Source organism: Mastomys coucha, unplaced genomic scaffold (assembly GCF_008632895.1).
Source record: "Mastomys coucha isolate ucsf_1 unplaced genomic scaffold, UCSF_Mcou_1 pScaffold15, whole genome shotgun sequence".
Taxonomy (NCBI): Eukaryota; Metazoa; Chordata; class Mammalia; order Rodentia; family Muridae; genus Mastomys; species Mastomys coucha.
Genome location: NW_022196897.1, coordinates 76944919 through 76959767, shown reverse-complemented (window position 1 = coordinate 76959767; position 14849 = coordinate 76944919). Strand labels below are relative to the sequence as shown.

Sequence of the window (14849 nt, the reverse complement as noted above, 5' to 3'; positions counted from 1 at the left end):
GTGTTTGTCTCATGTGTGCATGAGTGTGTGTGCTCATGTGTTTGTCTCATGTGTGCATGTGTGTGTGTATGCTCATGTGTTTGTCTCATGTGTGCATGTGTTTGTCTCATGTGTGCATGTGTGTGTGTTCATGTGTTTGTCTCATGTGTGTATGTGTGTGTGTTCATGTGTTTGTCTCATATGTGCATGTGTGTGTGTGTGTTATTTAAGGGCTCTGCAGTAATTTATAGTGCTTCCCTCTGCTAAGCCTGCCTGTGTCTCTGCATTCTAATTTCCATCTTTTTCTTTTGGATGCTGGCCTCTGTGCAGTGACAATTTTGGCATTTTGGTTTCTTTAAAAAACATTATAAGAATATGTTTTCGTTTTAAGCCCAGGTGTGGGATATGGGGCTGCTTCAGTGTGTCCACAGTAGCTGACTATGACTTGCCTCTCCTCGTGCAACTGTGTGACATTTGGAATTCTGGGAACTCTTTAGAGGGTATATAAATGCTAGGCCCCTGAGAGGTGGAGTGGGTTGTTGCTTGTTGGTTGGTTGCTGTTGGTTGAGGTTTGTTAAGAAGAAGAAAGAAGAAGGAGAAGGAAAATGAGAAGGTGGAGGTGGAGGAGAAGGAGAAAAAGAAAAAGAAGGGGCAGGAGAAGAAGGAGGACGAGGAGGAAGAGGAAGAGGAGGAGGAGGAGGAGAAGAAGAAGAAGAAGAAGAAGAAGAAGAAGAAGAAGAAGAAGAAGAAGAAGAAGAAGAAGAAGGAGAAATTAGATATCCTGATGATGAAGATCAAACTTGCCCCCAAGGAACTTGATACCCCAAATTAACAGAAAGTAGTCTAATGATATATCACCCCCTTTCCCCTCTATCCTTTTTTCTCTACTGTCTAGTGTCACAGGGATTGAAAGGATAGAAGAAAAAGGGATAAAGAAGGGTAAAAGAAAAAAGAACCCATAAAGAGGCCAAAATCCAGCTACACCTCTGTGTGGTTTAATACACTCAGGACTTTCTCTGGTTCTGAAGTTCTCTGTCCACTTCTACCACTCAGCTGCCTGCCCACCTCCATTGTTGTACCTATATGACACACCTTAACTTGAAAAGACCTGGCTTTCTATCTTCTCTCCACCATCTCTCTCCTGCCAACAGTTATGGCATTTCTGGCTTGCCTGCTGTGTTTTTATCTTAAACTCCATAACATTGTCCAAAACTTGAAGTCAGGTGCTCTTACCAACTAAGACATCTCCTCAGTCCCATCCTCCAACTCCAAAACCAAACAAACAAATAAAAAAACACCCCCAAAATTTCAGGGATGTTGACACAACTGGGGTAAACCTGGTCATAATGTGCTCAAGTGCCATCTAGACATCACTCTGGAGTCGGAAGCTTTCAGTCTCATCAGAATAACTTCCTTCATGACAAATATTTATAATGCTTCGTATTCAATACAAGGTGAAGTCTGTAGAGAACAAAATCTACTGACACATAATTTTAAAGAAATCAACATAGGGATGGTGAGATGACTCACAGGGAAAAGCTCTTGTCGGCTTAGTTTGATCCTCAGAATCTGCAGTGGAAGGAAAGAACAGAATCCACAAGGTGACCTTTGCCTCCACATGCATCCTTTGGCATGTGTATGACTGTCTTGCAATAAATAAATACCTGTAAAATAAGGAATATAAAGGAAGGACCCTTGGCTCAGTTCTGAAGATCCAAGAACACAATGCTAACACCTGTTAGCCTTTGTGAATACTGCATGTTGGATGATATCTGGATGGTTCAGCATGTGTGGGAAGCAAGAGATCATGCGGCAAACAGAAAGCCTGAAAAGCAATTCGGATTCAAGCTCACTCATAACCACTCTTTCTCAATACTTTAAAATCTCTCTCAGGAAGGTTCTTTCTCTATGTTTTTATATTTACCCAAACACTCTACAGTGAATGAGTATTTATTGCTTTCACTTCAAAATTAAGAGCTGGGTGGCTCTTACTGTTCTTGCAGAGCACCTAGGTTCAATTCCCACTATCCATTTGGCAGCTCACTGCTGTCTGTGACTCCAGTTCCAGGGGACCTAATGATAACTTCTTCTGACATCCACAGGCAAACACTGACACATGAAATAAAATAAAATAAAATAAAATAAAAAATAAATGGAAGCCAGGCGGTGGTGGCACATGCCTTTAATCCCAGCACTTGGGAGGCAGAGTCAGGCAGATTTCTGAGTTGGAGACCAGCCTAGTCTACAGAGTGAGTTCCAGGACAGCCAGGGCTATATAGAGAAACCCTGTCTTGAAAAACAAAACAAGGGGCTGGTGAGATGGCTCAGCGGTTAAGAGCACTGACTGTTCTTCCAAAGATCCTAAGTTCAAATCCCAGCAACCACATGTTGGCTCACAACCATCCATAATGAGATCTGATGCCCTCTTCTGGTGTGTCTGAAGACAGCTACAGTGTACTTACATATAATAGTAAATAAATAAATCTTAAAAAAAAAAAAAAAGAAAAACAAAACAAAAAAAATTTTTTTTCAGAGTAGAACCAGAGATGACTCAGAGATTAGGAACACTGGCTGCTTTTGCAGAAGACTTAAGAGTCTGATTTCCAACCCAACACGGCAGCTCATACCCTCTGCAACTCCAGTTTCAGGGGATCAAACTCCCTCATCAGGCCTCTTGGTTAGCTGCATGCAAGTTGTACACAGACACACATGCAGGCAAAACACCCATACACATAAAAAACAAATGAAATTTTTTTCCTAATATTATTTTCAGAGTGAAAAAAGACCTTTAAGTATGATAAAAATCCAAAAATTATTTAAAACACTTATGGGTACATTTTACTGTTGTTTAAAAAGAGGAGGATCAGGTGCAGTGGGACATGCCTGTAGTTCTAGTACTTGGCAGGCAGAAGTAGAAAGATTGTGAGTTCAGGGCCAGTCTGGTGTATATAGCAAGCTCCAGTCCTGAGATAGGAAATAAGACTATCTCCAAAATAAGCAAGTACTGTTCGCAAAACACACACACACACACACACACACACACACACACACACACACACACGAATAAAACAAGGGCTGCTGAGAGGGCTCAGTGGTTAAGAGCACTAGTTGCTTTCCCAGAGTCCCTTGGTTTAATTCTCAGCACACACAGTGTTGCTTACAACCTGCTGTAGCTCCAGTTCCGAGGGACCTAATGCTCTCTTCTGGCCTCTAGGGATACTGAACACTCAGGCTGGGAGTAGACACACATGCAAGCAAAACACCTATACACATCAAAAAAATTAAAAAGTTGTAGTAGGTAAAGACCCTTGCTGCCAAACCTGACAGTCTGAGTTTGACCCCAGGACCCCTCTGATGGAAGGCAAGAACTGACTCCTACAGGTTTTTCATGATCTCCATACTTGGAATATGGCAGAAATACAGTTACAGAAGAAGTAAATAGATGAATGTAATTTTACAAGTAGAAATGCAGGACTTTCCACTCCTTTCTTAGTCATTGTTCTGTTGCTGTGAAGAAGCACCATAACCAGAGCAACTCTTATGAAAGAAAACATTTAATTGAGGACCTGCTTATACTTTCAGAGGGGTAGTCCATCATCATCATGGGTAGGGCATGGTGGCACTCACACACAGCACTGGAACAGTAGCTGAGAACTGCATTTTGATCCAAAGGTCCAAAGGTGGGGGGCGGAGGGGGAGGGGAGGGAGAGGGGAGAGGGAGAAGGAGACAGAGAGAGACACACAGAAAGACAGAGACAGATAGAGGCAGAGACAGAGAAAGACAGAGACAGATTCAGATAGAGACAGAGAGAGAGGAAGACAGAGACAGATACAGATAGAGACACAGAGAGAGAGACAGAGAGACAAAGAAAGACAGAGACTCTGGATTTGGTATAGGCTTTGAAATGTCAAAGCACACTCCCAGGGATGTCCCCTCCAAAACAAAACAAAACAAAGAAACACAGCAAAACTTAGCTGGGTGGTGGTAGCATACACCTTTAATCTCAGCACACAGGAGGCAGAGACAGGGAAGTGTGAGGCCAGCCTATTTTAGAGTGAGTTCTAGGACAGCCAAGAGAAACACTGCCTTGAAAAACAAAAAACTGGCCAGGCAGTGGTGGCACATGCCTTTAACCCCAACACTTGGGAGGCAGAGGCAGGCAGATTTCTGAGTTCAAAGCCAGCCTGGTCTACAGAGTGAGTTCCAGGACAGCTAGGGCTACACAGAGAAACCCTGTCTAAAAAAAAAAAGAGAGAGAGAGAGAGAAAGAGAAAGAAAAACAAAAACCCAACAAGCAAAAGGCCCACCCCCAGTGACACACTTCCTACAACAAAGTCACATCTCTTAATCCTTCCAATCCTTTCCAATAGTGTTACCCCTGGGGACTAAATCATTCAAATATATGAGCTTATGGGATTCATTCTTATTCAAACAACAATAACCTCTTTTCTTTTCTTTTTTTCTTTTCTTTTTTTTTTTTTTTTTTTTTTTTTTTTTTTTTTTTGAGACAGGGTTTCTCTGTGTAGCCCTGGCTGTTCTGGAACTCACTCTGTAGACCAGGCTGGCCTCGAACTCAGAGATCCACCTGCTTCTGCCTCCCAAGTGCTGGGATTAAAGGTGTGCGCCACCACTGCCCAGCTAATAACCTTTTTTCTTAAAATTCTACTAGAGTAAGTGATTTTAAAAGCTTGATTCTAGCTGGGCAGTGATGGCGCATGACTTTAATCCCAGCACTTGGGAGGCAGAGGCAGGCAGATTTCTCAGTTTGAGGCCAGCCTGGTCTACAGAGTGAGTTCCAGGACAACCAAGGCTAGACAAAGAAACCCTGTCTCGAAAGCAAACAAACAAACAAAAGAGCTTGATTCTGACACCCAAATATGAGTGTTTTCTCCCAGAGTGGTATAGTGTGCAAATATGATAAAGGCAGCACCACTGATGACTACTAATCTCACCAAACAGAGGTTTCTCCCCAGATAAGCACTGGTGGGTTAACCTACTGGGGTGAAGGACAGCAGGAGTTAAATGGCAAAAGGCCATGGACTTGGTCATCTCTGAGCTCTTTGCTCTCCCAAGCACGAGCCAGGGTGTCTAGCTGGAAACAGGGAACTATTTAAGGACAGCACTTACCATTGGTATTATCATTTTAATCATCCTCATTCTTTGTAAAAACACCAAATCATTTCTTTAGGTTTCTCAAACTCAGAACCTAGTGTTATATATAACACTACAATAAACTTGGGAGTCGGGGGACACATTAAAGACATACCCACCAGGTGTTTTCAGAGTCAGCTCTACTATTTCTCTAATGTTGGGCTTTCTCTGCCATACTTTAGCTCAAGGGTCCCTCAGCAGCCCAGGTTTGCAGCTCATTTGGAATGGCTAGGTACCTTAGCTTTCTCTCATCATTTCTTCCTTGGTAGGATTACACTGCCTCCTCTAAACCATGTTTGCCTTTCCTCTGCCTGGCTTAGCAATGCTTCCCCCAGGGACAATGAGGAAAAGCTAGGCTGAGTACCCAGCCTTCCCTGACAACTGCCAGTTCATTCCCAAGAGGAGCCCAGTCCTCCACTCATTCCTCTGACACTGAAAATAAGTCAGTGATATGTTTGTCCCTTTAGAGAGCCCTGATTTCTGAGGACTTACCTTTGCTTCCAGCTCTTATGCCCTTTAAATGGTGTTAGTTACACCCTCTGTGAGGCAAGGCTGGTATCTTTGGTTCTGTCCTCCTTTCTCCCACTGAGCGACTTTCTGCAAATGGCACGTCCTCATTTCTTCTTTAGACCTTCCTAGACTATTTGTACCACATTGCCATCTAGTTTCTAAATTTGAGATAACTTTTCTCTGACTTCCTCAACTCATTTAAGCATCGATTCAGTCTCTCCCCAACATGCCCTTCCCTCTTAAGTTAGCTCCCCCTCTTTCTGATTTTTGAGACAAGGTCTCACACCGTAGCCTAGGCTGGCCTCAATCTTGTGGCAATCGCTCTGCCTCTGCCTGCCAAGTGCTGAGATTATAGATGCCATGCCTGGCTGTGGTTCCTGGCTTGCTGACTAACAGCACCAGGAGTCCCTTTTCATGATCAGGAGGAAGTTTAGGAGAGAAGCTTCAGGTAGCTGGGGGCGGGGGTTTGTGTTGCAGAAACTGCCATTGGTTTCCCCAATCTGCCTCTGGGTCATGGGAATCACATATCAAATATCCTGCTTATCAGATATCTACATTACTACTCATAACAGTAGCACAATTAGCTATGAAGCAGCAATAAAAACAATTTTATGCCAGGCGGTGGTGGTGCACGCCTTTAATCCTAGCACTTGGGAGGCAGAGGCAGACGGATTTCTGAGTTCGAGGCCAGCCTGGTCTACAGAGTGAGCTCCAGGACAGCCAGGGCTATACAGAGAAACCCTGTCTCAAAAAACCAAAATAATAAAATAATAATAATAATAATAATAATAATAATAATAATAATAATAATTTTATGATTGGGGGTTACCACACATGAGGAACTATATCAAAGGGTCACAGCATTAGGAAGGTTGAGTATCACTGACTTAGCCGGGGGAAGATTGTAATGGACACAGCAGTGGCAGTGTCTCAGTCCACTGCTATATAGCCATTGGAATGTGGCTAAGCAGTCCAAAATATCCTTCCAAAGGGATTTGGCTTCCATGTCTGTGTCTGGTTCCTCCCACATTATGAGTGTGCTGGGTTACACTCAGATGTGAATTCTACATCTCTGGTGCTTACTAGCAAATAAATTTACATCTTTTTTTTTTCTCTCATTTGGAGACTGGGGATATTATCTGGATTGTGGGGCCACTGCTAACATCTATGTGTACCTGTACTCCACTTAGCTCAGGGGTTCTCATGTAACCCATATTCTTGGTGAACTGTCCTAGTCCTTAATTTTATTCTGTAGCTGAATTTTTACTTTTTATTTTTCCTTTGTGGCTCTGACCAAGGGGAGGACAGGAACATAGATGATTTGGGGAAAGTTAGGCGATGAGGGGGTGGACAGGAATTTCAAAGAGACGAGGAGGAATTAGGCTGTTTAAAACATCTGTGACTGCAGAACTCTACACCCACTTCCCATTTATAAATAGCCCAGTCTCTCAGCCTGGCTCCTCCTGCACAAAGGCTTCGGTGGAAGATAACACAGATAGCAGCCGCTGGGGGACAAATGCAAAACAGAGGCTGCACAACTGGGCCTGTGGGACTTGGGCTCTGGCTGCAGGGATGTAAAGGAGGCAGGGAGAAGTCTTGGGAGCTGTGAGTCAGAAAGAGAGATTGTCCATTGCCCTTAGGGTAGGTAAAATTGCAAGAGACTCCTGTGCCTTGGTCTAGCTAGCCGAAGGCTTATCTACCACCTTCTGTCCTCCCTTGGTGGACAGAAAAGATAGGAGACTGGCAAGACAGCTGGGCAGAGGCACATCTCTGAGGCAGCACTTCTGAGAACCTAGTGGTAACTTTTCTGAAGAGGGGCAGGGCAGAGAGGACTCCAGGGTTTCTGCCTTAGGAAACAGGGTGTTAATGATAACATGTTTTCGAAACTTGGAGAGTAGAAGTACTGCTACAGGCTTGGGAATAGAGGCTACTATGTAATTCACTATGGGATTCTGTGAGACACTCAGGCAGATACGTGTGGAGACAGCTGGACACTTATCCACCAAGTGTCTGCTGAGTAGTAAGAATGTGCTAGACTGTGCTCCAGGTCCTCGTTCCGTGGCTTTGAAGAAAGGGTAGGACAGCCAGAGAAGCAGTCCCACTGCTCTTCAATTCCTTTATGAATTTTATTGACTTTGCTCTATTATTTGTAAAATATCCCTTATCCTAGCAGTAATAGCTGCAACACAGCAAATACTAACTGGACCGATATACTTAATAAGCATTATTTCTCATTTTAGAGATGAGAAAGTTAAATTCAAATGGATTAAAGCTTTAACTTAAAGCTTAATTGTAGAAGGTTTGCCTTGTATGCACAAGCCCTGGATTCAATTAACAGCCCTATCAAAACCAAGCCAACTGAACAAGAAACACAAGTAACTTATCGAAAATCCCACAGCTGGTGACAGAGCTAGAAGCTGCTCCCATTTCATCATCCTGCCACCCAGTACCCTCACTAGTTTTAAAAACAACTCAGTCAGAGAGATGGCTCAGTGGGTACAGGCACTTGCTGCCAAGCCTGGTGACTGGAGTTTGATTTCTGGCATCTACTTAAAGGAAGGAGAGAACTGACTCCTACAGGAGTCCCCTGGCTTCTATATGCATTCATGGCCTTAGCGGACCTTCTCCCCATCTCCAGCCACATGAGCACACAACTTAAATATTGAAGAAACCAATGTCCATATCTTCATCAAATCTTTAATGACTGTCCAGCTAGATATGAACGAACTATCCCTCATGGTGCTCATACCACTCAGCCAAGCAATAAGCAGTTTTTCAGAGCTCAGTGAGTGAACTAAGCCTTGCCATTTTACATATGGTTTCAATTAATCCAACACTCCTTTATCGTATTGTATTGTATGGAGTACACACCATGCCTCACATGTGGTTCCAAGAGACTGAACTCATGCTTGGCATTAGATGTCTTTACCGATGAGCCATCTTAATTCCCCTACTAGATTTTTCATGATCTTATCATTTGTGTATCTCTCAGTGGACAGGAAACACCCTGGAAGACAAGAATATTTATCACAGGCCTTCTGTCCTCCACTGCCCAGAACTCTGAACTCTATTTACTGACAGGAAGCAGATGCACTTCTAAACCTCGTGTGGATCCCTCAGGGGAGGGATGGGGAAGTGAGCAGAACAGATCGTGCCTGTTCCCATTCTCACCCCTCTCCTTTGTCCTTCTGCCACCAGAAGGCAGGGTCCCAGACTGGAGAAGGAGAAAATGTGCAATTCTGGGTCTTGTCCTTACCTAACCTTTGGCACTTCCTGCTACTCTGGAAGCAGATGCAGTACTTGACATTTTCCGTGGAAACCTGGCATTTCTAGGGAATTCTTTTGGCTGCCTTTCTGAGGTAGAGTCTGATGCCACAAAGTTTCAGAGTTGGAGGCTTAGTGTCAGTTTGTACCCTCACAACCCTGCTCTCACACAACTGCTTTGTCCTCTGTCTTGCTGTCCTCTAAGTCTCTGTCCTCTGCCCATATTTTGCTATCTGTAACTATCAGAATCTATTTGAAGATGTTCTTCAGGGTTGTGGCAAGTTTGTTCCAGAGAAGATGTTTTAATACAAATTGTACTTAAATGGTTGTAGACGCTGGATAGGGGTGGCACATGCCTTTAATCCCAGCACTTGGGAGGCAGAGGCAGGCGGATTTCTGAGTTTGAGGCCAGCCTGGTCTACAGAGTGAGTTCCAGGACAGTCAGGGCTACTCAGAGAAACCCTCGAAAAACAAAAAACAAAAAAAAGTTGTAGACAAGTGGTTTTGGGCCCTGTCACTTATGAGACATGACTGTGAGACCGTGGTAGTCTAGATTAGTGTGAGCAGACTTTTAAAACACACACACGCACACACACACACACACACACATACACACACACACACACAAAATCACACTAGGCCCTTAAGATTCTCTTCTCAAAACACTCATGTAGGCACAAGTGATGGAAGGTAAAGTTCTCATCTAACTCTAGGAAAATACAGCCTTTAAAAAAAGGGAAAAAGGGGGTGGAGCCCTGATGGAGGAGTTGGAGAAGGGACTGAAGGAGCTGAGGGGGTTTGCAGCTCCATGGAGGGAGCAACAGTGTCAACAGGCCAGACCCCCTGGAGCTCCCAAGGACTGGACTACCAAAGAGTACACATGGAGGGACCCATGGCACTGGCTGCATATGTGGTAGATGGCCTTGTTGGATATCAGTGAGAGGAGAAGCCCTTGGGCCTGAGGGTGTTCAATGCCCCAAAGTAGAGGAATGCCAGGGAGGGAAGATGGGAGTGGGTGGGTGGGGGAGCACCCTCATAGAGGCTGGGGAAGGAGATGGGATAGGGGGTTTCTGAAGGGGAGACCTGGAAAGGGAAAAACATTTGAAATGTAAATAAAGAAAATATCTAATTAAAAATAAAAAAGAAGAAAGAAATGAGCCAGGTGTGGAGGTGAGCACCATTAATTCCAGCATTCTAGAGGCAGAGGGAGATGATGTCTTAAGTTTGAGACCAGAGGCTCTGGAACTGGAGTTAAGAGATAGTTTTGAGCCACCCAGTCTGAGTGCTGGCAAAGTGAACTCAGGTCCCCTGCACTGAGTCTTCTTAACTGTTGATGTTGCTCCAGCCCACTCCACCTAGCTTTTCTAGAAAGCCCAAGAGGGAGCTGAGCACTGTGTGGAAGATTTATAATCCCAGCAAATGGGAGGTTGAGGCCAGCATGGGCTACACAGAAAGACCCTGTCTCAGCTAAACTAAGCTAGGTAATTTTTAAACAAGCTGTGGCCAGTCTGGTGATTCCAACACAGGGGAAAATCAGAAAGTCAAAGACAACCTAAAGCTATTGTTTTGAGATTTTATCTCACAACAGAATACTCCTGACCAGTAAAACAGCCCTTCCAGACCATCAAGATGCTAGAGACCATCAAAAACAATCCTCATCTTAGCATTCTTGGTGTTGGCATCTCAGGCATGAGGCATCATGATTGTTTGACACAGGGTCTATAAAACCCAGGCTGCCCTCAAGCTTGTGATCCTCTATGCTTCAACCTCCTAAATTGTCAGGATTATAGATAGAACATGACTGATTTTTTTTAAAGATTTATTTATTATTATATGTAAGTACACTGTACCTGTCTTCAGACCCACCAGAAAAGGGTGTCAGATCTCATTATGAATGGTTGTGACCTACCATGTGATTGCTAGAGTTTGAACTCAGGACCTTCGGAAGAACAGTCAGTGCTCTTAACCGCAAAGCCATCTCTCCAGCCCTTCATAACTGATTTTTGAGATAGGTTCTCAATATGGAACCTTGGTTGGCCTATACTCACTATGTAAATCTGCCTGCCTCTGCCTTCCAAGTGCTGACATTAAAGACATGTGCCACCACACTCTGCTAGTATTTTTTTTTTTTGGTTTTTTTCAAGATAGGGTTTCTCTGTGTAGTCCTGGCTGTCCTGAAACTTACTCTGTAGACCAGGCTGGCCTCGAACTCAGAAATCCGCCTGCCTTTGCCTCCCAAGTGCTGGGATTAAAGGTACGCGCCACCACCGTCTGGCTTTGATTATAGCATTTTTATGTAATCTAGGTTAGCTTCAAACTTGCTATGTAATGGATAATCTGTGAACTCCTGACCTCCCTGCTTGTTTTGGGTTTGTATCACTGTCCCATTTTTCTGATCTGCAGATAGAATCCAGTTACTAGCTTCTGTTAGTTAAGTGCTCTACCACTAAGTCACACCTTAGCTCTACAAATGAGACTTTTATTTTCACTGAGCAATCCTAGACCATGGTAAATTTAGCAGACCAAAAGGCACAGGCAAAAACCAAAGTCCTGCTGCCCTCTGGTGGCAGACTGTTTCTCACAGCCAGCTATGTTCTCAGAACAGGGGAGTATGTATGTGTACAGAAGCAGCAGGATAAACATGGTGCATTTTCCTAGATCATCTTTACTTGACTTTTTTTCTGGGAGAAAAGAGTAAGTAATGCAAAACACATTTTATATTAAAACAGATGCAGATAATATTGAATAGAATATAAAATTTACATTACTTTTGAGACAAAGTAGTTTTGACATCAAAGACATTTCAAGCTAAGCTACTCATGAGCTTCTGGTTGCACCCCTAACCCTGAGTGGGAGAAGACACTGCAAGCTCACACTACCTAACATCATAGCCTCTGCTGCATTGATAGAAGTCTAAAAGCAGCAAAGTCAGTGCTTACTCATTTGGCAAAGTGCCAGTGAATTGATACCTTAGGGCTTTCTCATCTTATGAGCATTTTAACCTGCCATTAAAAGGCCTGAGTGAATAGGAGCTCAAGGCTTGAGTTGAAAATTTTCCTTCTAAAGTGATTTTCCTCCATTATGTGTTTTTAACATGCCTAACCGAGGGTTTGACATTCGAACTGGACAATATCCTAGGAGCCATGTGGACTTTGGTCTATGTCACCAGATAAGGAGTTACAAATACACTTTCAAGGGTGTCATCGGAAATGAAAATGAAACTACTCACCTTGTGCAGAAACAAAAAGGAAACAAATGCTTAGGAGCAGAAGCTTATATGCAATGGGAAGCACAGTGAAGACAGACCTCGGAGGCTGGTAGGCACTGAGCACTTAGGGCTACTGTTGTGCTCCAGTGTTTGCTTCTCGTGTTACGAGAGGTTAAGAGCTTCTTTGGAGTGAAAGGCCATCATACTTCCTCCCTAAATCTTGTTTAAGTCCCTGTACCTGACCTTTCTCTTTGTTGGTGGTGACGCCTTTCTCTTCTATAGTGACAGAAGGCAGAACTCAGCAGCATTAAGAGATAAGATGGGTCAAGTGCTTAGAAGCATGGTGGGAGGTAGACTAATGGTTGCTGCTGACTTTCTAGCATCTGAACCCAGGTAACTAATAAACTCCCACATGGTATGGTTTCTTAATTTTACCAACTCTTACAGAATAAGAATTATCTTATTGCGATTCTATTCTTCATTTGACAAAGCCCTAACCTGAGACTCAAATGGCAACCTGCTTGTTCCTTTAGGAAAATACATCTGTTTTCTATTTAAAACAAGAATTTGGAGAAATAACTGTCCCACTTCAAATAACTAATGAGGAACACCAGTGGTAAATGATGTTATGCTAGGACAAAGAACAAAAAAGGCAGACACCAATCACCTCCATTTTCCCAAGATTAAATGATTATTAAAAAAGCGTGTCACACTGTATAGAAATCAACATTCTCTCCCATAATTCTGTGCATTGGGACTATAGAAATGTCACTGTCCCTGCCCCACATCTTCAAATTAACATTCTCAGGTCACAACAGTAAGTCTTCCCACAAGGAACCTTCCGGAAAAACAAGCTGTTTCCTCGGCTCATATTTCCCTGGAAAAGAAACAGAAATAAAGTCTTCATGAAGATGAACACGGCCAACCTAAACTGGCACATAGAACTGGAAATGTTTCTAGGAGATGTGACTGAAATGAGTATGATAAGACTGGTCCCCAATAAGGCTGTGTCATAGGATTTTCATTAAGTACCTCTTACACCAGTTTCTTCATATATGAAACACTGTTGTTGAATAATATATGAATAACACAGATCTTCACAGGCTAGTCTGAGAATGCTGTAGAAAATGCTTAGCATTTTATCTGATAATTCACAAATTTTCTAAGCATGTACAGGATCAATGGTTTCCCAGATAAGGTTTGTCTGGCACCTTAATCCATTTTCTATGTTCTTTCCTCCTACAACAGGGTATTACTTAGAAATGGGAACCGCAGTTTGAGACTGTCCTATAAAAAGTTAAAATCTGGTCTGGAAAAGAGCTGGGGGTGTAGCTCAGTGTTGAAGTGTTTCCCATACACGTGCAAGATCCTGGACTCAATGACCAACACCACAAAAAGAAACTGAAAAACAGTTATGGAAAGGTATATTGTGGCACAGCTCTTGTCTTTTATTTGGAAGGCTCTGGGTTTGATCCCTAGCACTCCAGGAAACAAAAACAAAACAAAATAATAAAAACACCAAACTAAATTAAAACAAGAAAGGGGTGTAAAACTCAGAAGGAAACCCATAACATCAATGATACTGAACTCATTCAAAGATTCTAGCTTGGATTCAGCTAGCATGAACAGTGAGCAAAAGTAACCATAGTAACAACTGGGCCTTTTCATTCAGTCTAGTCTGGGAGAGCCTGAGTTCTGTGAACAAAGCCTTTCTCATCTGTATCCTGGGCTCTGTGAAGTAATGCAACAAAGAGCTTCTTTATATCCTTTCTCTGCAATCCTTTAAAAAGTGCTTGCCACTCAAACCCATCTGTAAACTGATGGCCATTTTATGTGATCCCATGCTAGAGTTAGTGGACAGCCTATCCATTATCTTAGTGCTTACTAAAACTTTGTCTAGATTGATCAAAAATACCGGGTGAATGATATAACTCCTAGCAGTAACCATAAACTGTAGTTTTGACAAACTCATCCACTAACAAAAGAGGAAGGAAGCAGCTAGTTCCTTGACAAACATTTGTCAAATAAATAAAATAATGTCTTATTTTCAGTCTTCACATTTAACTGTGAAGTACATACGAGGGTCTCAGGAAATACAGAAAGACAGGCCTGCTGGGCTGAGTTCAGTGCGGAGCATGTGCTCAGCCTATGTGAGGTCCTGGGCTCAATCCCCAGCACCAAAATAAAGGTGAGTTTGGGAAAGGGATGGAAATCAGGCTACTACTTAAATAACTAGGAAAATTATCTTTCTGGATTCTAATTGTAACTTTCATCCTATTATTCAAATGGCTTGTGGTTAACATGTAGGGATTTGTACTTCTTTACTCCACCTGGTAATTTAAGAGAACAGAAATAAAACAAGAGATAAAAATACCGCTTTTTGTAGCGTGCACCAGCAATCTATCCAAGAAGTGTATATTGGGGAGTAAGGAACAGATCCACCAACAAGCCTGAAATTGAAAACATTATTTACATCATTAACAGATTTTTGGCAAAATTCCAGCATAGGTTCCCTGAGAAATAGTCTTAATGAGACAAATTACATCAGAAGGAAGATCAACCATCCTATAGTTAGGTTTCAAGTCAACAAACAGAAACTTCATTAATTTTGCTATCTGACAATTTCTTACATGTGTAGCATATATTCTATTACTCTCCCCCTCACACCTCTTATTTTCTTCCCATCTCTATCAACAACCCCTCATCCCTACTAGATTCTTTTTTTTTTTTTTTTTT

At 42.7% G+C, this 14849-nt stretch overlaps 1 protein-coding gene across 1 annotated transcript in view; it reads right to left on the bottom strand.

The window, feature by feature from the left end:
• Positions 1–12781: 12781 nt before the first annotated feature.
• Positions 12782–14849, bottom strand: part of Mtch2 (mitochondrial carrier 2) — a 19167-nt gene continuing 17099 nt past the window's right edge. Inside the window, exons 12-13 of the mRNA XM_031370917.1 lie at positions 14488–14563; positions 12782–12990 (exon numbers count right to left, since the gene is read on the bottom strand). Of these exons, the coding sequence (XP_031226777.1) occupies positions 12904–12990; positions 14488–14563 (163 nt within the window). The 3' untranslated portion in view covers positions 12782–12903. The remainder of the gene's footprint in view (positions 12991–14487; positions 14564–14849) is intronic.